Raw genomic sequence first — 24,318 nt, 5'->3', positions numbered from 1 at the left:
CACGAGCTCCACGCTGTGGCCGTTCCCATCTCGTTTCAGATTTCGTAGGTGACGTGCCAGCGCTTCTACGTTCCGTCCACGGCTACTCACCTTTCTACGCCTGTGCGCATCTTAATCGTTACCCATTGCTTTGGGACGGGTCCACCTCTCACCCGTCGCTATAAGTGCGTATAAATTCGTAGTACGTTTCGTTCTCGTGCGTTTGCGTCTTAATGACTCCCTTGGTCGTCTGGCGCTTCTTTTCTTGCGCTTTGGCTTTTCAGAACCAGCGACGCCGTGCAGCTACATTACAAAGCAGCAATGGATACGACGACGGATGCCGATGATGGACACCACAGAACCTACTACCTGGCGCTCTTCGCCTTCTTCGCCATCAGCAGTAAGCTGGCGCATACAAAACCTTCCCGGAGTAGACAGCAGCTGAAAAAGCACTTTATAGTCAGCAATAAATAAAATTGACCCGGATCCGCGCAAACGCCTCAGTACGACAGCATATCTTAGCAGCTATCTCATTTTGACGAATTACCATTTTGTTTCGACTTGTTGCCCACGCCACAGTTCTTAACTGCCATAAATAATATCGCAATGAGAACGCCGAGGTACGACTTGATCGCATTCCTTTGTGTATATACGGCCTAAAATCCCTAGAAAAGAAAAGATATCTGGGAATTTAATGCGGCCTTGTTGCGAAGTAACGCGGTCCCACCTAGCGAGCGCAACGCGCCTAGTAAGCTCAGGTAATGGACATCCGAAAATTCTGACGTTGAGCAACGTCAGTGGTCTTGAAAAAAGTCAAATGATTGGATTTTTTGTCTTATGCTGTGAGCATTAAAATACGATTTTGTGAGCAAACAGTGAAAAGGTATGGTTCCATGCATTGTCTGTTCTAACAATATGGTAAACATTGAGACGTTTTGTGGACGCCAAATGATACGATTACGATCATTCTCGCAAGTCAAGCGCACGACAGGACCATCAATTGTCTTCCAGGCTTCTATCTAGTCTTCGACTGTTGACGCCAACCACGGCTTTCTTTCTTCAGTTTTAGGGCATCTGCCAAAAGCTTTTTCTCTCGAGTTTGGTCGTTGACTTAAATCGTCCGGTAGTATAGTCGACGCAAGAAAATGCTAGCATTCTTTTTTTTTTGTGCGAAAGCGTGAAATGGCCCATTGAGCAAAAAAGCCGGCGTCAGTCGTGTGTAGCAGCGAAACGGAACCTAAACTCGCATTGCCATTGGCTGCGATGCCACGTCACGAGCTGCACCTCGACGGAGCAAAGCGGGTGAAAGGGTACACCTGTTGCCCCGTTGGCGCACCAGGTGTTGGGTGAGGGGAGAGGGCATCGATGCGACGCCACGTCATCCTCGCTCTCGGCACGAGCGCTCCTCGACGGAGCAGAGCCAACGCCTCGCTAGCAGGCCTGTGCACTCTGCTTTATGACGTCATGCTACTTGGACCGAAATTTCCACTGACAAGCCCGGCGTGACGAAAGTGGTGACGTCAAAATCCCCACTGGTTATCCTGGAGCATCCCCAGTAGATTCTATGGCAGTCGGGCAAGATAGCATGACGTCATGGATCGAAGTGCACAGGCATTGTGCTGTCTATCAGGCGTTGGCAGAGCGGGCGAACGGGGATACCTGCTGCGGCATTAGCGCGCCAGTTGTTGCGTGAGGGGAGAGGGCATCGACGCGTAGGTGGCATGCGACGTTGGCACCGCAGGCTGCTGCTGCTTGCTGGCTCGGGCAGCACGCACCGCTATGGTACAGTACTCGCAGAGAACAACTCGAAGAATACCCGCCGCGGTGGCTCAGTCAGCTAAGGCGTTGCGCTGCTGAGCACGAGATTCGCGGGATTCGAATCCCGGCCGCGGCGGCAGCATTTCGATGGAGGCTAAATGCAAAAACGCCCGTGTGCTTGCGTTGTAGTGCACGTTAAAGAACCCCAGGTGGTCAAAATTAATCCGGAGCCCTCCACCATGGCGTGCCTCATAATCACAACTGATTTTGGCACGTTAAACCCCAGAAAGAATAAGAAAACTCGAAGGACCGCTCAGCGCCGTTCACTTGGACATTAATTCTGTCGCATTCACAACTCATAGCAAGTGCTTATAGTGGCCTCGGAATTTTTCACCGCATGCTTTCTTTTCTTTTCTGACTTTTTGTGAGTCATTTCGCATCTTTCGTGAGACAAACCGCAAGAGCAAATTCTTTGCCCCAGTATTGAAGACATAACTGACACCGCGGTGGCGTGTATCGATGTTCTGTGAGTCATCAAATATTTACGCCTACGTTTTTCAGCGAGCCCCGAACTCGTATACGAAGAAGCAGACGAGAGGAAAAGCGAGCAAGCGTTTCACGTTTCTCTTTCGTCTGTGTCTCGATCTCCAGGATCGGCGCTGTAACTGTCGTAATGAGAAATACGCCAATATGTTTGACGCGACGTGCCAGCGTTCGCGTACTTGTGAACAGAAGTAAACGTTAGGCGTAGCTAACGCCTTCGATATGTCAGGCGAAGAACTGGTCCGCGAAAGAGTTCACAGTATGCAACCTCCAATGGCTCCGTGTAACATTGCAGCGATGCTGAAGACCATCCAGCGACACATCCGCGTCCCGTACACGCTGGTGGTGTTCCTGGTGGCGGCTGGCTGCACCGCGCTGTACGCGATGACCAGCAAGCGGATAGACTTCTACTACGGGTCTATCGGCGTGCAAGCCATAACGGTCTTCATGCCGGCCTTCGTCGTGCACACCACGCAGGGCATCAACAACTACATCTTTCGCCGCTGTCACATGGAGATCGTCTTCTTCTCTCTAGGAACATTCGGTACGTGATGTTTCCCTCGAATATTGAATTAGGGCGCCACTCTTCCACCACGGAAAGAGTGGCGCTTCAGGGTGAGGCGTGCGCTCGAGGGAGCCTAATATTTTCACACCTTCTGCACCGTTGAATAAAACAACACGAAACGCGGCTTTGATTTTACTATAAAGGTTAAAATGAAGACATTTTGCGGTATAGCTGCCGTTTAGCAGAATCAGCTTAGTTGGATTTCGACAAAATTTGCGAAACACAATTCTTGCCTATATGTGACAAGTAGATGTTCAACACGAAAAACTGGGGAAGGAACGAACAGCAGAATGTCAACGGTATTTGAACGGAACGCGAGGAAATTGGACGTGCATTTTAAAGAGCAAGAATATAGTCGCTGTCTTTAAGGTTGGAGGTTTAAATTGAAGGACCGTATGCAAGTTAAAAAAAAAAACACCCACACACAAACACGCATTGGGAAATGACCGAACGCAGAATTTCTCATTACCCGCCGCGGTGGCTTAGCGGCTACGGTGTTGCACTGCTAAGCACAAGGTCGCGGGAAAGTGCAAAAAAAAAAAAAAAAAAAAGAAAAAAAAGGAAAAGAAAAGAAAAACTCGTGTCTCGTGCAAAAAAAAGGAAAAGAAAAGAAAAACTCGTGTCTCGTGCATTGGGGGCTCGTTAAAGAAACCTAAGTGGCGAACATTAATCCGGAGTCTCCCACTACGGCGTGCCTCATAATCAGATCGTGGTTTTGGCACGTAAAACCCCAAAACTTAGCGCATAATTTCTGAATGTGGACCATGATATCCTGACATCTGTCCCCATGCGGTGTCTAATTCTGCATATTCGTGGTATTCGCAGAGTACTGTCGTGGCCACCTACGCGTTTAGTTCCCTCCGGACAATCTGCTCCCCCTGAGTCAATATGAAATAGAACACTCAAGTCGCTATCAAAAGGCCGTAGCGGGTGAACACACATTTCCCGTTCAAGAAATGTACCATGGGACTTAATGTCCGACGAGGAAGCTACTTGTTGCTCTTAACATGTCACATTCGACTCCACAGATACGAGCAATCGTTCTTTAAAAACAAGGTTATTATTCCCTTTCATAATGCTCACGACTGTACGTGCTGAATTGAATATGAAATGGCGCTCGCTGTGGCCGCCATGTTAGAGTATTTTCAAAACTAAATTTGAATTTTGTTCGATGAAAACGGTCTGTATATATTAGCGGAGAAAGTTATACAGGAGCACGTTATACACTCGCCGTCATGGAATTCAGCTGTGTAGGTTAGTGTTACAAATATGTCACGTCTTAATTCGTGTAGATGTTCTTACTTTTCCTGCAATGCAATTTTAAAGACGATAGTTTTTCTTGAGTTAACTAAACGCGAACTCGATTCAACCGCCCGGCCAAAACCAAGCGAGCTACTAGCACTGGTGGCACTGGGTCATGCACGTCAACATTATACAGCGCAAAGGAAACCTCAGGCCTATTTGAGGCAAAATATATGTACACAACCGTGATCCACAGCGTTCATTTAATTAAGAATACACATTGGATTGGTTTTTACGTTAGTAAATGAAAAATTGTCGCAGTTTCATCCGAAAGGTGAAGCATCAATTGCGATAGCAAATTAGTAGAGAGCTATACGGAGTAAGAATAGTAGATTTATCGGCTGTATAAACTTGGACATGCAGCAGCACCAGCAACGCGCAGAACTGTTGTCGACGCCATCGGTGTTTTGCCCGCGTTCGCACCGAACGCGCGCGGCGTTGGTGACTGTTGCCGGTGCCTCTGGGGGCGTCTCGGGGGTTTTCGACGAGATCAGAATGGGACACTCGTCGAGCAGCGTCGGAAATCTTACCCACTTTCTCGCCTCGCAACGTTTTTATATAAGTACGCATTTGGTGCCGCAGCTAAACGTCACCTCCCCTCCCTCCCTCCCGTCCCCCCAAGGCCTTTCGCGCGACGGAGAAGGCGCGTTTGCTCTCTATATATGGTGATTGTAAAGGAGGAAAGAGGAGGAGGAAAAAACTTTATTCTGACAGGGCATTTGGGACCTCCCAGGTCCCCTGGGTCCCCGCGCGACCCCACCGCACTCAAACGTTCATGTTTAACATGTCCATGACGCTAGCAGCCCGGATGGCGGCGATCTTCTGCCTTGCCGGGTCCGTGGAGCGCAGTGAGGTCTCCCAGTCCTCCCAGGTTTGGAGTGGTGTCGGGCCGTCAGGGGGAGGAGAAGCCGAACAGGCCAGGAGTATGTGGGTGAGGTTTGCTTTCGGCGCATTGCACAGAGGGCAGGAAGGTGGGATGGGTCTGTAGTGGGAGAGGAGGGATGGGGTAGGTAGGGTGCGCGTTTGCAGACGGCGCCACAGGTGTTGCTCCCTGGTAGTGAGGGAAGAGTGGGGCGGTGGGTATATTTGCCTTTCGGCGCGAGCATTCGCGATGAGCTCAGCGAAGGTACACGCACGCTCCCTCGAGAAACCCCCCCATGAGGTCTGCCTGTGCCCGGTTTCTCGACCCTCGGCTAAAGAATCGGCGGCCTCATTGCCGGGGTTTCCCGAGTGCGCGGGCACCCAAATGAGCTCAGCGCTGCGGGAGAAGGGGGGGTTCTGGGTCGTATGTGGAAGGTGGCAGGGTGAACTCTGCCCCTAGCATAATTTAGCAGTGCAGTTTTAGAGTCACTCAGGATGTAGGTAGCACTGGAGCTACCGAGCGCTAGCGCTATAGCGATCTCTTCCGCTTCCTCTGGGTCCGTTCCCTGGGGTAGTTCCTTTATTAATGGAGGTGTGTTCAGTGTGTAAGCAACCGCTGTGGCTCCGTGCTGATCGCATGCAGCATCTACCCATATTGCGTTCTGTTCATCGCCGTACCGTTTGTGAAGGGCTGCTGCTCTGGCTTTCCGCCGCTCGCGGTTTTGGTCGGGGTGCATGTTACGAGGGAGCGGTCGAATGCGTAGCGTTTGACGAATTTCTGTAGGAAGGGCTTTTAGGGAGTCATGATTAGCAGGGATGCGAATTTCGAGTTTTGAAAGTATATGCCTCCCGGTAGAGGTGCTGGCTAGTCGGAGATATTGTGCCTGTAGGTGTGCTTCGGGTTAGTTCTTGTATGGTGTTATGCATGCCTAACTCCGCCAGTCGGTCGTTACTGGTGCTTTTGGGCAGGCGGAGCGCAGCCTTGGTAGCTTGTCTGATTATAGAATTTATTGTTTGGGTTTCGGTTATATGAGGTTGAGGTAGGGGTAGAAGTACAGTATCTCTACTCATGTATACGCTTGTACTACTCGCAGAGTATCTTCTTCCCGCAGGCCGTGAGCTTTATTTGTTACTCTGCGTATTAGCTGCGTGGTACGCTAGCGTGCTCTTTAGGCGTTGATGGTTTCGGTATTTCTCCCATCTTGTTGCAGGTAGAGGCCAAGGATTCGAATGGTGTGGACCTGTGGGACCACCCTATCCTGTAGGTAGATTCTAATATGAGTATACGTTCTACCCTTTGGCGGGATCAACAAAAGTTCAGATTTTTCCGGTGAGCAGGTGAGGCCTACCTTGGTGGCCTCTTCCTGTATTACCATTGCGGCTGTTTGCAGTGTTTCTTCGATTTGCGCGTCCGATTCATATGTAGTCCACAGGGTGATATCATCCGCGTACAGGGTATGGTCAAGATGGGGAATTTGCTGTAGCTTCCGCGCGAGCGGAATAAGTACTGCGTTAAAAAGGAATGGGGACAACACTGAGCCTTGCGGTGTGCCTACGTTCGCTAGTGTGTAGCGGTGTGTACGAAGGTTGTCTACGCACATGCTGGCCGTTCGGTTTTGCAGGAAAGCCTTTATGTAGTTGTATGTTCGTTGTCCAACTCCTAGGTCTATCATGGCCTTTAGGATGGCCTCGTGCGTGACGTTGTCGAAAGCCTTCTTGAGGTCAATCGCCAGTACCGCTTTAGTGTGCGCAGGTATGAGGGGGTCCAGAATAGCTGTTGTGAGTTGCAGCATGGCATCTTGCGTGGATGAGCCCGATCGGAAACCAATCATTGAGTGTGGGTATTGACTAGTGTCTTCCATGTGACCGTGCAATCTAGCTAGGATGACTTGCTCAAAGAGTTTGCCTAGGCTGGAGGTAAGGGAGATGGGGCGCATATTTTCTGGGGTAACTGGTTTGTTAGGTTTCGGTATTAGTATGACCCTTCCATGTGTCCACTCCTCTGGCAGTGTGCCGCTCTGCCAATGCTTGTTGAAGATACCGGTAAGTTCTTGCAGGGAATTGTCGTCTAGGTTTCTAAGAGCGGCGTTTGTTATGCGATCTTCGCCTGGCGTGGTGTTGCTGAGTCTATGAAGTGCTGCTCGGACTTCTTGTATAGTTATGTCCCTGTCTAGTTCATTATTTGGTGGGCCGGCGAAATCTGGCAGTGGAGTGGAAGTGCCCGGCGAGGTGTGTAGGCTCTTAAGTTTCTGTAGCAGCGCCTGCGCGTCGTATTTATGGTTGTGTGTTAGTCGAGCGACAAGATTTCTAGTGTGTTGTTTACTTTTCATGGGATCAATTAGATGTTTTAAAAGATGCCACGCTCGAGCGGTACTGAGATTGCCTCTGAGACCCTCACATATCTGCTGCCAATTCTGTCTACAAAGTTGTTGGCTGTAATCCTGAATTTGCTGTGCCAGCTCAGATATCCTGCTTTGGAGCTTCTTGTTGCGTTTTTGCTTAGCATATCTTTTCATGAGACTTTCATGCGCTTCTATCATATGCGCCAATTTTGAGTCCATAACTGGAACTTGCTGTTCTGGGCTATATTCCTTGGTGCACGCCGCTTGGTCCTCGAGGACTTGTGCTGTCCAGGTTAGCGCATCCACCGGCCCTGTTTGTTGGTTTGTTTCCCGCCGTTTTCTAAATTTATCCCAGTTGATTAATTTATGCTCTATTCTTTTTCGAGACGCTTGGGGACCTGAGACTTGAACTTCGATAATATAATGGTCACTGCCTAAAGTATGTGTTGTTCTATTCCATTGAAGGTTGTGGATGCGTCTACCCATCGTGAGATCCGGACTTGTGTCCATCATTCCTGTTGTACCTTGTCTGGTGGGGCAGTCGAAATCATTGTACACCGTGAGCTGGGACTGTTGAGCTTGTGTCATGAGAACCTCCCCTCTGCCAGAAGTTCTCTGGTATCCCCAATCGATGTGCGCGCAATTAAAGTCTCCGGCCACTATTATTGGTGTTTTATTTGCCGCTACGGTAATTTGCGCTATTAGGTGAGCGCAGCGCGTTGCTGCCATACTCGGCGGATTATATATATTCGCGATGAGTAAGGAATCCTGTTGAATGTCGAGTGGGATAACTTCAAGGACTACGTTTTGTACTATGTGGGAGAATGAAAGTTGAGTATGCCTTATGAACCGCTTGATAAAGGTGGATACAACCGGAGTAGTATCGTTTGGCGAGTGATAAGCAGTATATCCTGGGAGCGATATGCTTGTTTTAGGGTCCTGTAGCAGAATTAGGTCTGGTGGGTGTTCCTCATTTAGTATGAGTTGAATTAGCGCTTCTCGCTTACGGCGTATGCTGCGACAGTTCCAGTGCCAGAGTTTTAAAAGGGAAGGGGCCTTAGAATTACATTAATCGCCTGCCATTTTGCTGCCCAGAAGTTTGGGAAGTGGAGGGGGGATGAGTGGTATGGGGTAGGGGCACCGCCTGCATTTGGTTGGTTGCCTCCGCCACCATTAGGCCCATCTGTGTCCTGGGCTGGGTACAGAAGGTATCTAGCTTGTTCTCTAAAATTTTGAAGCGTTCGTCAATGAGGCTGTCGATCCGAGCTTCGAGAGTTGGGAATCGAGCCTCGAGTGTTTGCAGGCGCTTGTCTAGGAATTGCTGAAATTCATCGCGCATCTGCTGTTGGAAGTGTGCTAGTTTCGCTGTTAATTCTGCCTCAAGTTTGGCTTCAAACTGAGCCTCCATCTCAGCTGTTTTGTCTGATTGCTCCAGCTCTGTTGTTTTGGCTGATGGCGGAGGAACGTCTTTTCTTTTCTTTTTTGTAGGTGGGGTGGAGGTTGAGGTTTCTGCGGGAGATGAACTCTGGGTGTCTAGGGGTAAAGGGTGACCAGTGGGTGGGTGTGAGGGTTGGGTGATGGTTTGGGTGGCGGGTGATGGGTGGGGTTGGGTGATGGCCTGTCGCAAGCTTCTTACCTCCTCTCGAAGACGGATCATCTCCTCGTCCCGGGGGTCTGGTTTGCGGACGATCCGTTCTGCCCATGTGAGCTCCTCGGGGGCCTTCGGGGGGGCTGATGGATTCCATCTTGGAAAATCTTCTGGGTGTAGCTGGCGTCTTCCGGTTGTTTCCCTGTTTACCGGTGGCTTCGTTGTTTGTTGTCGCTTAGTTGCTTTACACCATCCTGTTCCTGTAAGGTGCTCTCCGCCGCACAGAATGCATCGGGGCACGCACTGACGTGTTCTGTCTTCGCCGTGATCTTCGCCGCATCTTGGACATCTCGGTATTTTCGGTTCTGGACACACATCATATCTGTGTCCTGGGGCGCGACAGTTCGTGCAGGCCTCTGGTCGCGCCCTATATGGCGTGCACAGGTGTACTCTCCCATAGTAGATGATTCTACGGGGGATGGGTCCCTGGGCAAAGGTTATAAGGATAGATTTAGACTTGCCAATGCGTCTTGCTAGTAGAATGCCTGCTTCCGGATTTCTCGCTTGTAGATCTTGCAGAAGCTCTTCTTCCGTTTCATCCCAAAAAGCATTCGATATCACGCCTCTTACTGTGTCCGCTGCAGGGACTATGTACGCTGCCAACCCATACGCTTTTGCGTTTAGGGTAACGCTTCTGATTTTAACCAGGCTAAGGGCTGCTTCCTGGTTAGTGGTGGCTACTGTGCACGTGTTGTTCATTGGGTGCACGCGTAGTTGCACTTCTTCTCCCATCGGTACCTGCGCCGTTTCGCAGAGGCAGCGGAGCAGCAGCTGCGGTTGTATGTTGGGTAAGAATAGGCCTCCCTGTGAGCGGAAAACTACCTTAATCGCATGTTGTGGCAGTGGAGCCATTTGGCGACTTTTGCGCTTCACTTGCTGCGTTGCACGCAAGTGCGCCGGGTTTGGGCGGTACGTCGGACGCCACGTCGACGCGGGGAGCGTTTCGGTGCGTTCCTCGGATGCCTTCTGTTTTCCGCGTACCCCGTTTGTATCTTCCATTCGGGCTTTTGACTGGGACTTGCCTTGATAGGTTCCGATGATCTTAGTCCAGTCTGCTGGGTCGTAGTCCTCTTCTCGGAGGGTAGTTCCTTCGACTTGTACTTCCATCATCGTGGGCTGCCGGTGATTCGCCGAGCTAGGACTCGCGCCTGGCATGGCGCGGCCTGTACGGCGTGTCGGTCTTCTCTGTCCAATAAGTCACGTTTGCTGGACGATATGGTCGCCAAACTTGGTGAGTGGCCTCCACTCACCTTCGGGTAGCTACACGGCAAGTTTATTGAAACGAGATGGCAATTTACCAGAAGGGCAGCATCGGTCTCACGGAGCCGATGTTGCATGCGTCCGCACTCGCCCGTTACCTGGACGCGTCTCGAGGAAAGAGACGCTCAATTCGGCAGCCCTTCAGGGAGCACGGCGCAAAACGCGCGTTTGCTCTCCGACGTGCGTTCGCTCCACGTGAAAGCGCGCGTCCCTCGCGCCCTTTCACTCGCGCATACAGTGTCCGGAGCGCGGCGACGATTTCATCGCCGTTGACGTCATAAAGAACCTCACGGCGACGGCGACGGCAGAAATCAGCTTTGGAGTGTCCATATAATTGCGATCGCAATAAAAGCCGGCGGATCACACGCCCTGTAGGAATCGATGTTATGCGAAGCCCCACGTGTGCGGGGGGCGCCTACCATTTAACGAAACGACCATGAGAGCACCAAGACGTAGGCGGCTCTTTCATGACCTACATGACACGCAGGTCATGACCTTCATGTCATGAGTCCTCAGGAGTTTCTTTAGCTTCACCTAAGAGACCTTATGGTGAAAGCCTTAGTCATGCTCATGACTATGACCTCGACCATTAACCTTTAGCCTTTTCCTTCACTTAGTGCCACATCTGAACCCATTCCATTGGTTTTTGAGTGTTAATCTTTTTCGCTGAGTCATTGTCATTTTTGCTCGGTCATGGTCATGACTATGACTTCCACCATCATCATTTAGTGTTTCCTTCACTTAGTTCTCACGTCAGAACTCATTTCAGTGGCTTTTGACTGTTAATATTTTTATTGCGATAGCAATTATATGGACACTCAAAGAGGATTTCTGCCGTCGCCGTCACCGTGAAGTTCCATATGACGTCAACGGCGATGAAATCGTCGCCGCGAGCCAGACGCTGTATGTGCGAGTGAAAGGACGCGAGAGACACGCGCTTTCACGGGGAGCGAGCGCACGGCGGAGAACAAACGCGCGTTCTGCGCGGTGCTCCTTGAAGGGCTGCGGAATTAAGCGTCTCTTTCCTCCTTTACAATCACCATATATATAGATATTCTAATGTGAACACAGTACAAGAGAGCAGCGGGCAGCGTTGGCAGCGTGTCTCAACCAGAGCGGCTCAGGCAATCTCGAGCTCGCGCTTCCCGGATGACTGGCGATGTGGCTGCAGCGCCGGGCATTCGTCTTCACTACAATATATATATATATATATATATATATATATAGAGAGAGAGAGAGAGAGAGAGAGAGAAGAGAGAGAGAGAAAAGAGAGAGAGAGAGCAAACGCGACTTCTTCCGTCGCGCGAAAGGCCGTGGGGGGACGGGAGGGAGGGGAGGTGACGTTTAGCTGCGGCACCAAATGCGTATTTATATAAAAACGTTGCGAGGCGAGAAGGTGGTAAAGACTTCCGACGCTGCTCGACGAGTTTCCCGTTCCGATCTCGTCGAAAACCTCCGAGCCGCCTCCAGAGGCCCTGGCAACAGTCGCCAACGCCGCGCGCGTTCGGTGCGAACGCGGGCAAAACAGCGACGGCGTCGACATCAGTGCTGCGCGTTGCTGGTGCTGCTGCATGTCCAAGTTTATACAGCCGATAAAACTACTATCCTTACTCCGTATTCTCTACTCAGTTGCTATCACAATTGATGCTTCGCCTTTGGGGTGAAACTGCGACATTTTTTCGCCGAGTCATTGTCATTTCTGCTGTGTCATGCTCATGACTAATTTCCACCATCCTCATAGGGTGTTTCCTTCACTTAGTACCCACGTCCGAACCCATTTCAGGGGTTCTTGAGAGTTAATATTTTTTCGCTGAGTCATTGTCATTTTTGCTCAGTCATGCTCGTGACTACGATTTCTACCATCCTCATTGGGTGTTTCCTTCACTTAGTGTGCACGCCCGAACCCATTCCTGTGGTTTTTGAGCGTTACACTTTTTTGCTGAGTCATTGTCATTTTTGCTGAGTCATGCTCATGACTATGAATTCTACCATTATCTTGTAGTGTTTCCTTTACTTAGTACCCACTTCAGAACCCCTTTTAGTGGCTTTTGAGTGTTAATCTTTTTTCGCTGAGTCATTGTCATTTTTGCTGAGTCATGCTCATGCTATGACTTTTACCAGAATCCTTTAGTGTTTCCTTCACTTAGTACCCACGTCCGAACCCATTTCAGTGGTTTTTGAGTGTTAATATTTTTCGCTTGGTCATTGTCATGACCTACATGGCACGCATGTCATGACATTCATGACATACCATTTATGTTCGTCATATACTCCTGTCATAGTATGCCAATTTTAGTACACACCAAGTTAACGAAACGACCATGAGAGCACAAAGTCGTAGGCGGCTAGATAGATAGATAGATAGATAGATAGATAGATGATAGATAGATAGATAGATAGATAGATACTGTCAAAGTAGCAAATGCTCGCCAAAAATGCTTCGCATTTAAAATCAACGCGTTAGAAATGATGTCGAAGAGACTCTATGCGTTAAAAACAGGCCGATTGAAGCCGCGGCTCTGTAGCCGGCTTTAAGCCAACAGTAATAAAAGGTTCCAGCAGATGGCGCGAGAACAGGGCAAACGCGGGAAATTTTAATTGAATTCAGCAAAACCTCTCACTCCTCCTTCATGGGAGGAGTGAGAGGGGAGGGGAAGGATGTGAGAGGTGGGAGAGTGGAGAAGAGAGGGTGTTACGCACCAGGGGCGGCTGAAGACTATCGTCTTTCGACGTCATTTGCAGCGACGCAAGCAGATATGCGGCCAATTTTTTATGCTGTGCGTAGCGTAACAGTAATGTTCTTTGTCATTTGGGGAGTTCTGAACACTGTAAATTCCGCCATCTTTTTTTTACTTTGATTGGCCCACGAGGCTGCTATGACGCCTATGGTTGACTCAAAACACCAGCATGGCGGAATATGACACTGTCCAGTACAACGCACTCGGTTTGTTCAGCTCTGACAACGGCGATGTATAACGCATCTCTCTGCGCTTGTGGCCCGCCAGTCACACTACCGTAAGCTCGTGAATAATTTTCTTTCATCCTTGTCTACTCACTTCTTTAGTAATAGTTGACAGCCTCTGTCCAAAGGCAGCAATGTGCTGCCGAAAGAATTTTAACTGAAGAGCTGTCGTCATGCAACCTGATTATTATTTCTTTCGCGTGTGTAGTTGGGAAGATACAAGCACTCGCAAACCTCTCAAACAAGATCGTAAGTGGTTATGATGGACTTTCTGTGGTCGCAGTGTCATCAATTCCATTGTTTCGTCCAACTCCCCGTCGTTTTCCAACGAAGTATCCTTCCACACGTCGTCGTCCTCCTCTTCAGTGCAGCCAGACTGTGGTGGCTGTTCCTTATCAATATCTTAAAACTAGCTTTTGCCTGTCATAAGCAATTCCAGATGGGACATTACAATAAAGTTATCCCATCCATCCATCCATCCATCCATTCTGTGCGAAGATCTCGCGGAATAAAATAAAAAGGAAAAGGGTAGCGCTTGCCATGGGTTACCACTTTGCGCAGGCATTACGCTCGCCTTGGCCACCGTGTTCGTGACGCACAAGATCGCCGACAGCACGTGGCCATTCCGCGAGTGCCTGCTCTTCGGCGTCTACATGTCGCTCATTGAGCGCTTGCCAATGAGCGACGCGCTCTTCGAAGAAGGTACGTGCTTCATTCATCTGCAAGTGCGTTGAATGGCTTGTTCACGCTTGCTTATGACCAGTTTAGTTGCTCAAACATGGTATATTGACGATCTGGTTGCCTGCGTCTCCTGTCAGGCCATTCTCACGTTGTCATAAAAAAAAGCACCTGCCTGATTTTAATCTGAAGCGAGAAAATCCCTCGTATCGCAGTCTTTTCGACAGATGAACTTGAGCCGGCACGTAAAGTGAACCAGTACTTTTACTCGCTAACGCACAGGCTCACTAGCCAAACATAACAATGAAGCGAACCATCCGATTTTACAGTCAGATTAAGATTTTCAGGTGAGCTCTCCTCGCGCACAATATCCAATGCAGCTGGCTCTTTATTTATTGTTTTATTTTACGCAGTCGGATTGGTTCTACCACTTTGATGGGTTAAAGTAATGGGTTAAAGTAATGGCATCATGACCGATCATATTTGCAGGTCGGTACCCCGTAATGACCACAATGATGCAGTCTGAGGCACTCTTCAACGCTGTCATGACGTGGTGCATCTTCGGCTACTACCGCTTTCACGAAGGTAAGCTGTTTCCCGTTGATATGCTGCCCGTCTTAAGCAACGTCCGATGTTACAGGTTTTCGCGGGATGTTCTATCTTCCTCGCGATAGTCGTTACATAAGCATACGGCGAGCATGAGCACCTGTCAGAGACATCCAGGTGCGTGACCAGAGGAGTTGGGGAATAGAAAGAATTATATTCATTAAGGTTATTGGCTTGGCCAACTTCTCTGCATCGGAAAGTTCGAAGCGAATGAAGGGGCGCAGTGAATCGTACCCTCAATGCTTGCAATAACACGTAACTAAGCCCGTCGCTTCAGCTGGATAGAGTTGGAACGATAGAAGCGTCTCATTCGAGTAGAATCCGCAAGGATCAACACACCGCTTTTATCGAAAGGTGTGGAGCAAAATGGTAAGTGTCTTTTGAACCATGAGGCATGGATCCTGCTTTTCGTAAAAATAAAAAAAAAATGTGTCCAAGGTTGTGTCAGTGTGCACCTTCCCCGGTAAAATGTCATCTCGTGCGTTCTGCCCCACACAGGCGGAGGCTTCGACCTGATGTTCCCGCTGCAGAACCAAGCCACGGCGATGTTCGTGGGCTTCCTGATGGGAACGGCCACCGTCTGTCTGCTCGAGGCCACGTCAGCGTTCAGCGGAGACTCGGCCATCACCGTGATCGTGTGCGGCACCTACTTCACCTACTTCTTCCTGGAGAACGTCCGCAGCTCCGGCGTCACCGGCGTCGTCGTCTACACCATGGCCGTCAACTCGCACCGGTTCGTCGCCTGCACCGACCTGAGCCGCGCCCTCGAAGAGTGAGAAACCCTTGCTTCTAATGGCAATAGCCGTTCTGTATGCGCATCACAAATGGGTCTACGTGGGATTCCGTGAGCATGGATGTCATCAAAAACCGCCCTTCCTCTTGTTCTTTAACATTTGCCCCCGATGGGGTTCAATCTGAAAGCTATTCGGTTGCAAGCCAGGTGTCCCAACCACTGCAGCCATGGCAGTTTCACTGAAGCGAAGGAATAGTAGGGCCATGTTGTGCAGCTCAACATATAAGCACGGCGAGGTTATGAGATTGGTCACGTTGTACACGTGTTTGCCATTTTGTCTGAAGTACTCACTGCGCTCCTGGTAATCTTACTCCGCGGTTCCTTCCATGATCATTAGTTTGCGCAAACCCCTTTAATTCAGTGTGTCCGAGCAGATGATGAGCGCGTTTTATTGCAAGATTGTACTCAGGAATCGTTAAGAACCATCGTTAAAGTGCAGTGTCTACTAATGACGATGGGGGAGCTGTCGACGAATTAAGCGGTCGACAGCGGCGCCAAAGGCGACAACGGCGAAAAGTGTGGACACGGAATAAGGAAGAGGCCAAGAAAGTTGGCAACCAAGTACAGGGTAACTTAAAGTGAATAAGACAACCCAGAGTCATAAAAAAAAATGTGAGCGAAGCAAAAACAGTGAATTGGATGCGAATTATAAAAGCAATGGAGACCACCGTGAAGATTTACTAATACGGAAAGGAGAAATCCAGTCTGTATATTAACACAAATGGCAGTGCCTTGCTATTTGAGGCTCGATCCGACTGCGTGAGGACAAAAACATACCGGAGCAAATATTCGCAACATGATGATGGATGTGCTTGCTGAATTGATAGTGTGGAAGCGACTCGGCGCATCGTAATGGAATGTCAAGCTATTAGGGAGTTTTAGTATAGCGGAAAACGCTTACGTTAGCGTTAGCGTGCGACGCAACGCTAACGCAAGGAAAGGCTGCACTGCGCGGTACAAGGTAGTCTTTTAGAATAGCGGAACGGAGCAAAACGCTAACGCTAACGCAAATACACTTGGGCGCCATCTCGAGGCGGATACAGCAAACATGAGCAAAAACCCTCTCGTTAAACCTACTCCGCCGCTAATCGAGAACGTATATCGAAAACAACGCCCATTTGTCACATGTACGCCGCTGTCGACGCATCATCACACAAGTCTAAAGCAAACACGAGCATTAGTGGGGAACGAATGAGCCGAACAGTGCAGGCCGACGACTCAATAGATCCGAAGTGGACCGCTCTCGCTTCAACAGGTGCCGCCATCTTGCCATACGTACGGAATTCCTTGCGTGCGTTAGCGTTGAACGCTATATTCCGGAAATAGCGTACGTACGTAAGAGTTCTGGCTATGTTTACGTTCTGCGCATGCGCAGTTTGCAGCACGCAACGCTAACGCTAAGGCTAAATCCTTGCGTTTGCTGTTTTCCGCTATACTAAAACTTCCTATTCACCCAGCAAAACTCGTATGGAACGCCACCTTCCAGAAACGCTTGGATTCAAAGCGGATGCAAGCAGCAACAGGTCAGATGGCGAGATAGTCAAGAGAAACTTAGAGTATTGGTGAAAAAAAAAAGAAAAATAAAGCTGGGAGGACAGTGATAGAACCGGAGTCGTTAAAGGCATAGGTAGCTACAATATAGATAAAGAGGTGTTGAAAGAATCGATTAAATAAAATTAATTGATTTTTGGGGTTTTACGTGGCAAAACCACGATATGATGAGGCACGCAAAGAAAAGATCAAGGAGAGAGAGGCAAAACGCTAGACTGTAGACAAATATACGGTATAATACCTCATTAAGCTCAAGCAGGCTATAGGTAACTGCCTCCAACCCGTTTCGAAGGGGAAGCAAATAGAACTCATCATAGTCATATAATAATAATATTTATTATATATGAGCATAAAGGTCCGTTAGATCATTAGTCATTGTCATTGCTTTAATACTAATATATTGTACGCAATTTACAGCGACTTGTTTTAGGCCTTTTACAGCCATTTTGCATCTATCATTTGCAACTGACTGTCCACTCTATACATAACACATTGAGGGCCCATCACCATATCTCATGGCGCTATTTGGCCATATCTGACCCTTGCGCCAATAAAAACCACACATTATTAATAATGATTATCTGCAGTAAAGTGCCCGGGGCAGCCTAGCCGCGGGCACCAACAGCCTTAACCGCTGGACAAATAAAGTTTATTCCTATCCTATCCTGCAGTAAAGCCTCTTGGTTTAGAAAGGGGTCTCACTTGGCAGAAGCAAGGAGCGTCAAGTTGAATCAATGTTTGGAATGCGACGGTCGCGGTAATAGCAAGATTATGTTGTATACGAGCTCCGGCAAGCGATTGGAAGACCCGCTGACACATCGCAGCGCGTCGTATTTCTGTTTGTTTTTTACTCGGCCTGTTTGCGTCTGGCTTCTGTTAACGTACGTATTGTCCGGGTGGCTTGATGGGACAGAAAGTGAGAGACATAAAGGAGAGATGCCTGAAGCTGAACCAAGGCTTGATAGGACATGAAGTGAGAGAGGCATAAAGGAAAGATGTCTGAACCATGCATCAAGGCTTGATGGGACAGAAAGTGAGAGAGGCATAAAGGAGAGATGCGTGAACCTGCACCAAGGCTTGATGGGACAGAACGTAAGAGAGGCATAAAGGAGAGATGTCTGAACCTGCACCAAGGCTCGATGGGACATAAAGTGAAAGAGGCATAAAGGAAAGATGTCTGAACCATGCATCAAGGCTTGATGGGACAGAAAGTGAGAGAGGCATAAAGGAGAGATGCGTGAACCTGCACCAAGGCTTGATGGGACAGAACGTAAGAGAGGCATAAAGGAGAGATGAGTGAACCTGCACCAAGGCTTGATGGGACACAACGTAAGAGAGGCATAAAGGAGAGAAGTCTGAACCTGCACCAAGGCTTGATGGGACAGAAAGTAAGAGAGGCTTAAAGGAGAGATGTCTGAACCATGCACCAAGGCTTGATGGGACATAAAGTGAAAGAGGCATAAAGGAGAGATGTCTGAACCCTGCACCAAGGCTTGATGGGACATAAAGTGAAAGAGGCATAAAGGAGAGATGCCTGAAGCTGAACCAAGGCTTGATAGGACAGAAAGTGAGAGAGGCATAAAGGAGAGATGCGTGAACCTGCACCAAGGCTTGATGGGACAGAACGTAAGAGAGGTATAAAGGAGGGAAGTCTGAACCTGCACCAAGGCTTGATGGGACAGAAAGTAAGAGAGGCTTAAAGGAGAGATGTCTGAACCCTGCACCAAGGCTTGATAGGACATGAAGTCAGAGGGGCATAAAGGAGAGATGTCTGAACCTGCACCAAGGCTTGATGGGACATAAAGTGAAAGAGGCATAAAGGAGAGATGTCTGAACCCTGCACCAAGGCTCGATGGGACATAAAGTGAAAGAGGCATAAAGGAAAGATGTCTGAACCATGCATCAAGGCTTGATGGGACAGAAAGTGAGAGAGGCATAAAGGAGAGATGAGTGAACCTGCACCAAGGCTTGATGGGACACAACGTAAGAGAGGCATAAAGGAGAGAAGTCTGAACCTGCACCAAGGCTTGATGGGACAGAAAGTAAGAGAGGCTTAAAGGAGAGATGTCTGAACCATGCACCAAGGCTTGATAGGACATGAAGTCAGAGGGGCATAAAGGAGAGATGTCTGAACCTGCACCAAGGCTTGATGGGACATAAAGTGAAAGAGGCATAAAGGAGAGATGTCTGAACCCTGCACCAAGGCTTGATGGGACATAAAGTGAAAGAGGCATAAAGGAGAGATGCCTGAAGCTGAACCAAGGCTTGATAGGACAGAAAGTGAGCGAGGCATAAAGGAGAGATGTCTGAACCTGCACCAAGGCTTGATGGGACATAAAGTGAAAAAGGCATAAAGGAGAGATGTCTGAACCCTGCACCAAGGCTTGATGGGACATAAAGTGAAAGAGGCATAAAGGAGAGATGTCTGAACCTGCACCAAGGCATGAAGGGACATAAAGGGAAAGAGGCATAAAGGAAAGATGCCTGAACCATGCACCAAGGCTTGATGGGACAGAAAGTGAGAGGAATAAAGGAGAGATGCGTGAACCTGCACCAAGGCTTGATGGGACAGAAAGTAAGAGAGGCTTAAAGGAGAGATGTCTGAACCCTGCACCAAGGCTTTTTTAAGTCAATCAAGTTGTTTATTTCATATTTGTATTACATGTTTCATAGTGTATTATACAGAAGGAGGCCCAAAAGTCGAAACTGCAATTAGGGCCTCCTACAGCAACATGAATAGAGTATATTAAAAAAGGGCATACACAACAATCCGAGTTGCAAAAAAAAAAGGATAGAGATGGGATAGAGGCTTGATGGGATAAGGCTTGATGGGATAGAGAAAGTAAGACATAGAGATGGGATAGAGGCTTGATGGGATAAGGCTTGATGGGATAGAGAAAGTAAGAGAGCCTTAAAGGAGAGATGTCTGAACCCTGCACCAAGGCTTGATGGGACATAAAGTGAGAGAGGCATAAAGGAGAGATGTCTGAACCCTGCACAAAGGCTTGATGGGACATAAAGTGAGAGAGGCATAAAGGAGAGATGCCTGAACCTGCACCAAGGCTTGATGGGACATAATGTGAGAGAGGCATAAAGGAGAGATGCCTCAACCTGCACCAAGGCTTGATGGGACAGAAAGTAAGAGATGCACAAAGGAGAGAGGTCTGAACCAGCACCAAGGCTTGACGGGACAGACGTGTTGCAGAAGAAACTAAAAATTATAACATTCGAATTGGAGTAAGTTGATCCACAGTATTAACAGTGCGCCAATCGCGTCCGCCGTTTTCGTTATAAAACCACACATCTTATTTGCCTAATGAAGCTTGTGCGTATGCCCCCCGTAGAAAATACTATATGCCGACATTATTACTACAGTTCTTGTGAACCTATCATTATCGTTTGCGTCTCTTTCCATTGGCAGTTATTGGGATATACTGTATGATGTCACTGGCACTCTGGCTACCTGCGTGTCAGCTTCGTACACCGCTGTGCTGCTGATCCAGTACGCACCCACGCTTGATTGGGTAGCCTTGTGGGCCTGTTACATCGTCAAGGCAGCCTTAAGGTAATTGCGTTTTTCGTCTGTGAAGCGTTTTGAATTTTGTAGACACCAATTATTTTATGTTCTACGGCAACCACTTCGCTTATAATAATTCAAAGCTCAGTTGATCTCTCGCAACCTTAACGTCTATAATTATAGTCTGGTATTAAGTGCCTCTGAAGTTATTAAACGTATCGCGGCTGTGTCATGAAGGCGGAGCCGAGATTGTGGTTCATGGTTAACCAGGAGCTTGGGTTACTTGGTTTCACGTTAGGAACTATTTATGGTTAACCAGGAGCTTATGTTACTTGGTTTCACGTTAGGAACTATTTAGCAGCGCAAAAATACGGACTGAAAACGAGACGCGCACACACGTACACGCAGGCGCTGACTAATAACTTCATTTTATTTACTTAACACCTGTGTATATACGTGTCAACCACAACGCTAACAATAATCCCTTAGTATGTTAACTAATAAACTATATAGTGCGCCAGCCAACCGTTCCATATCTCCCATTGAACTTCGTCCGTATTCACAAAAAGTTATTACGCTAGAATTGTTCACAAGAGAAAATTTCAGAAACACCTGATGCAAGACATATGAGTACCGAAGGCGCGTGGCCGGCCAATAGCAAGGAGCACACTTACGATCGAAAAGTTTGTGGATAAGGTCACTGGTTCAAGCAGCATACCTGTTTATCACGCGACTTGGCACAGTATGGCTTCAGTAGCACTTGTGCCTTTGTCGTCGTCGTCGCGATAGGTGCCTGGTGGTGGTGCTGCTGTACCCCGTGATCGGACACTTCGGCTACCAGGTGACCGTTCGCCAGGCCATGGTGCTTGCCTGGATGAGCGTCAAGGGAACCTTCTTGGCCTCCATCGCCACGGTGCAGCATTTGCGGCGCGAAAACGTCTACACAGAGAGCATCACCAAGGTATACGTCGTACGCTGCCCGTTGAGCAGAGCACAATTCTAGATGGCGTCATGCTTCGCGTATTTCAATGGCAGTATCACCTCCGTTGGGCTTTCGGTTCCTCAAACCCAGCCTATACGCCGATAAACTGACATTGCTTCTCTTTATTCCTGTTGCAGTCGTACCTGTACGCTATTGGTGACATGATGCTCACGCAGCTCATCAACGTCACCTTCCTCCCGGTGGTCCTCAGCGCATTGGGTGAGTAATCTAGAAATCACTGCCTCCCTAACCTCTGCCAAGTAATGTAATGGTCATGTAATGCGTAGAGATAACACCGGTGGTGCAGTGCAGTGACAGAATTGGTGCCAATTAAGGGAAGCAAAACGTAGTCGCTGACGGCAAAAGAATTAGTGACAGATAAAGAATGCAGCGTCAAGTGGCCTTTGAAGTGAAACTTGTATACGTTGCGGCAGCGAATCACCTCATATATGTTTTTTTTTCTCCTTCCTCATCCTTTTTAACACGTCCCCTCCTTCGCATTTCTCAGGCCCTTCATGGTTATAAATCTGCTCTCACTGCTAGCTTTTTGTTCGTGAGGAGCACGGGATATAATCGTGGGGTATACCTGTTTTGTTCGGTTACATCTGTAAGTGAACCGAGCCTATATTCAGAAAAAGCTCGCACGCTAAAATTGTTTGCAAAAGCAAATGCAAGCCAAACTTGATGCTGGACATATTAACGAATGCTGCCGACCTATAAGCCAAACATCACTTACGAAAAAAAAAAAAGTTGTTGGAATTCGGCCCTTGTTTCATTCAAGTACAGAGGGACGAAATGCGGAGAATCACGCTTGTTTTGGAAGTGCCTGTACTACATAGCTGCATTCTTGAGTTGTCACCAACTATATAGTTGCGATGAGATTAGGATGTTTGTATGCATACGTTGGAGCCGGCTGGCTTAACGCATGGGAAATTGGAGATTCAAGGAAGAGGCGCCTTTGTTCGTGGGTAGTTGATGTCACGTGCTGCGCTCCGAGAAAAAAAAAAGAAAACCACTCGTGGCGGCTTGTATGCTTGCCATGCAGGCGTGCTGGAGGTGTCGGACGTCGAGCTCCGCACCATGCGCGACGCGGTGCAGTATCTGAAGGAGGCGGCCGACTCCGCACGCGCGCTCTACATCAAGGACGACTCGTTCCTGCTGGCCGACTGGCGCTGGGTGACGCGCAGCACGCTCTTGAGGAACCCGCTCGAGGCCACCTTCCGCTTCCAGTCTGCTATGGTGAGTTGCTGGCCTCTGTCGGCCCTGAAGCAACCAGAGTGTCAAAAGACGGTGTGGTTAATTGGTCATATACTTTTCTCAAAGCCGCAACTAAATGGTTGCGTTGTACCCCAGCAAAATAGCCGAGATTCTGGGCTATTTTCGACCACCTGTGTTTCTTTGACGTGCGGCTAACGCATTTGTTACACGAGCGTTTGCACGATCCATCGCCACCAGAACGCCGCCGCAGCCTTCTGGAATCGAACCATCAACTTCGTGCTAAGCAGGGGGGCTATTCTGTAAGAGTCCACCTAGTGGACTGTCCATTTCGGCTGTCGCTGATTGGCTGCTGCTTCACAAGCAGGAAGGAGACTGGCTGGCAACTTCACGCACGTGAAGCAGCAGCCAATGGTGACAGCCGAAACGGACAGTCCACTAGGTGGACTCTTACAGAATACCGCCCCAGTACAGCGCTAGTCACTATTTGACACCGTTACGGACTGTGGCACATTTGCTGCCTGTGTATCGTACTTGATTCTCAAAGCTGTCGATTCTGCTCCTCACTGGTTTTGTTTAGCTCGTCGTCGTTTCTCTAACCTATTGATTACATTCTATTTATAAATGTTCGATAAATGTGACCATTAACTTATGCCTCATGCATTCCAAAATATGCAGAGTGCGTCTTCACAAATCAAACGGTATTCTTTACAGGCCCCAACGAGCTACCAAATTTTATTACCACGTCCCGTTTCTTGAATGCAAAGCTAAACATAGTATGGCTCGGCTGACACATCCTAACGCTTTTGCTTTGGTTTGCACAACGCTGAGGTTGCGTGTGCAGCAATGCCGTGGTTGACAACACACTTTTAATGCAGAGCACTGGATGCATCGTACGGCTTCGAAAGGTTACCAGACACATCGATACCTTGGCTGTCGAAAATGTTCTCAGGATCGAGCAGGTGAGCAAGCAGTCACGCGCTATACAAGTGTATACTATGCCGGCAACCGCCATATCCAGTAGATATGTGCGATCAAACAACTCCAGTACGGTACACATTTCTGGCTACAAACAGGGCAAACAATATTATCATCTGATTGCCATCACCTATACTGCAACAGAAAGCCGCGGAGAAATCGACGGAAGATGTTCATCGCGCTGAAGAACACAAATACCTCCACAGGATCCACACAAACTCAATCCTAAATAATTTACTCCGATATTTCGATGGCTTATTTCGTGCAAACTTTGCGCTCACGTTTTTCTTTCCCCCGCCCCCTTTTGTTTGCGCAATTATTACTTGGTCAATAGCACAAGCAATTGTTGCCGTCACTTCATGGTGTGCTGGCGAAATGGGTGTTCGCTGCACTCGAATACCAACCATCGTGATAGCTCATAACTCTTGGGTCCGTGAAAAGTTCGTGCCATTCACGCTCCAGGCTTTATTTATTAATTAATGCAATTAGCATTCTTATGATTCGTCACGAGGTTTTCCGGTGACTACCTTTCTGCATGTCAGTTTAGGTCTCTAGCCGTTATCCCGCCAACTTAGGTCACTGGTTTGCTGGGTAGTCCATGGTCTAATTGGTAGAGCATTGTGCAAAGGAGACCCGGTTCGAAATCAACTGTCGGGACAAGCTTCGCTTACTGGGTATGCGACACTGGGTATGTGGCGCTCTTCAATGACAAAAATACTTTAAAAATTTGGAGGACGCTTAAGCTTCGCTTTTAAGAGTGAGACGCAAAAGCATTCAA

General features: G+C 48.5%; 1 protein-coding gene across 1 annotated transcript in view; it reads left to right on the top strand.

Moving 5' to 3' along the window:
* Positions 1 to 275: 275 nt before the first annotated feature.
* Positions 276 to 24,318, top strand: part of LOC119455898 (uncharacterized) — a 46,147-nt gene continuing 22,104 nt past the window's right edge. The window contains exons 1-10 of the mRNA XM_037717426.2: positions 276 to 379; positions 2,576 to 2,824; positions 13,782 to 13,922; positions 14,388 to 14,483; positions 15,003 to 15,276; positions 20,270 to 20,413; positions 21,155 to 21,326; positions 21,485 to 21,566; positions 22,393 to 22,586; positions 23,441 to 23,524. Coding sequence (XP_037573354.2) covers positions 301 to 379; positions 2,576 to 2,824; positions 13,782 to 13,922; positions 14,388 to 14,483; positions 15,003 to 15,276; positions 20,270 to 20,413; positions 21,155 to 21,326; positions 21,485 to 21,566; positions 22,393 to 22,586; positions 23,441 to 23,524 — 1,515 coding nt within the window. The 5' untranslated portion in view covers positions 276 to 300. The remainder of the gene's footprint in view (positions 380 to 2,575; positions 2,825 to 13,781; positions 13,923 to 14,387; positions 14,484 to 15,002; positions 15,277 to 20,269; positions 20,414 to 21,154; positions 21,327 to 21,484; positions 21,567 to 22,392; positions 22,587 to 23,440; positions 23,525 to 24,318) is intronic.

Source organism: Dermacentor silvarum, chromosome 6 (genome assembly GCF_013339745.2).
Source record: "Dermacentor silvarum isolate Dsil-2018 chromosome 6, BIME_Dsil_1.4, whole genome shotgun sequence".
NCBI classification, from domain to species: Eukaryota; Metazoa; Arthropoda; class Arachnida; order Ixodida; family Ixodidae; genus Dermacentor; species Dermacentor silvarum.
Note: the sequence above shows the minus strand (reverse complement) of the source record. Positions and strands in the feature narration are given on the sequence as shown.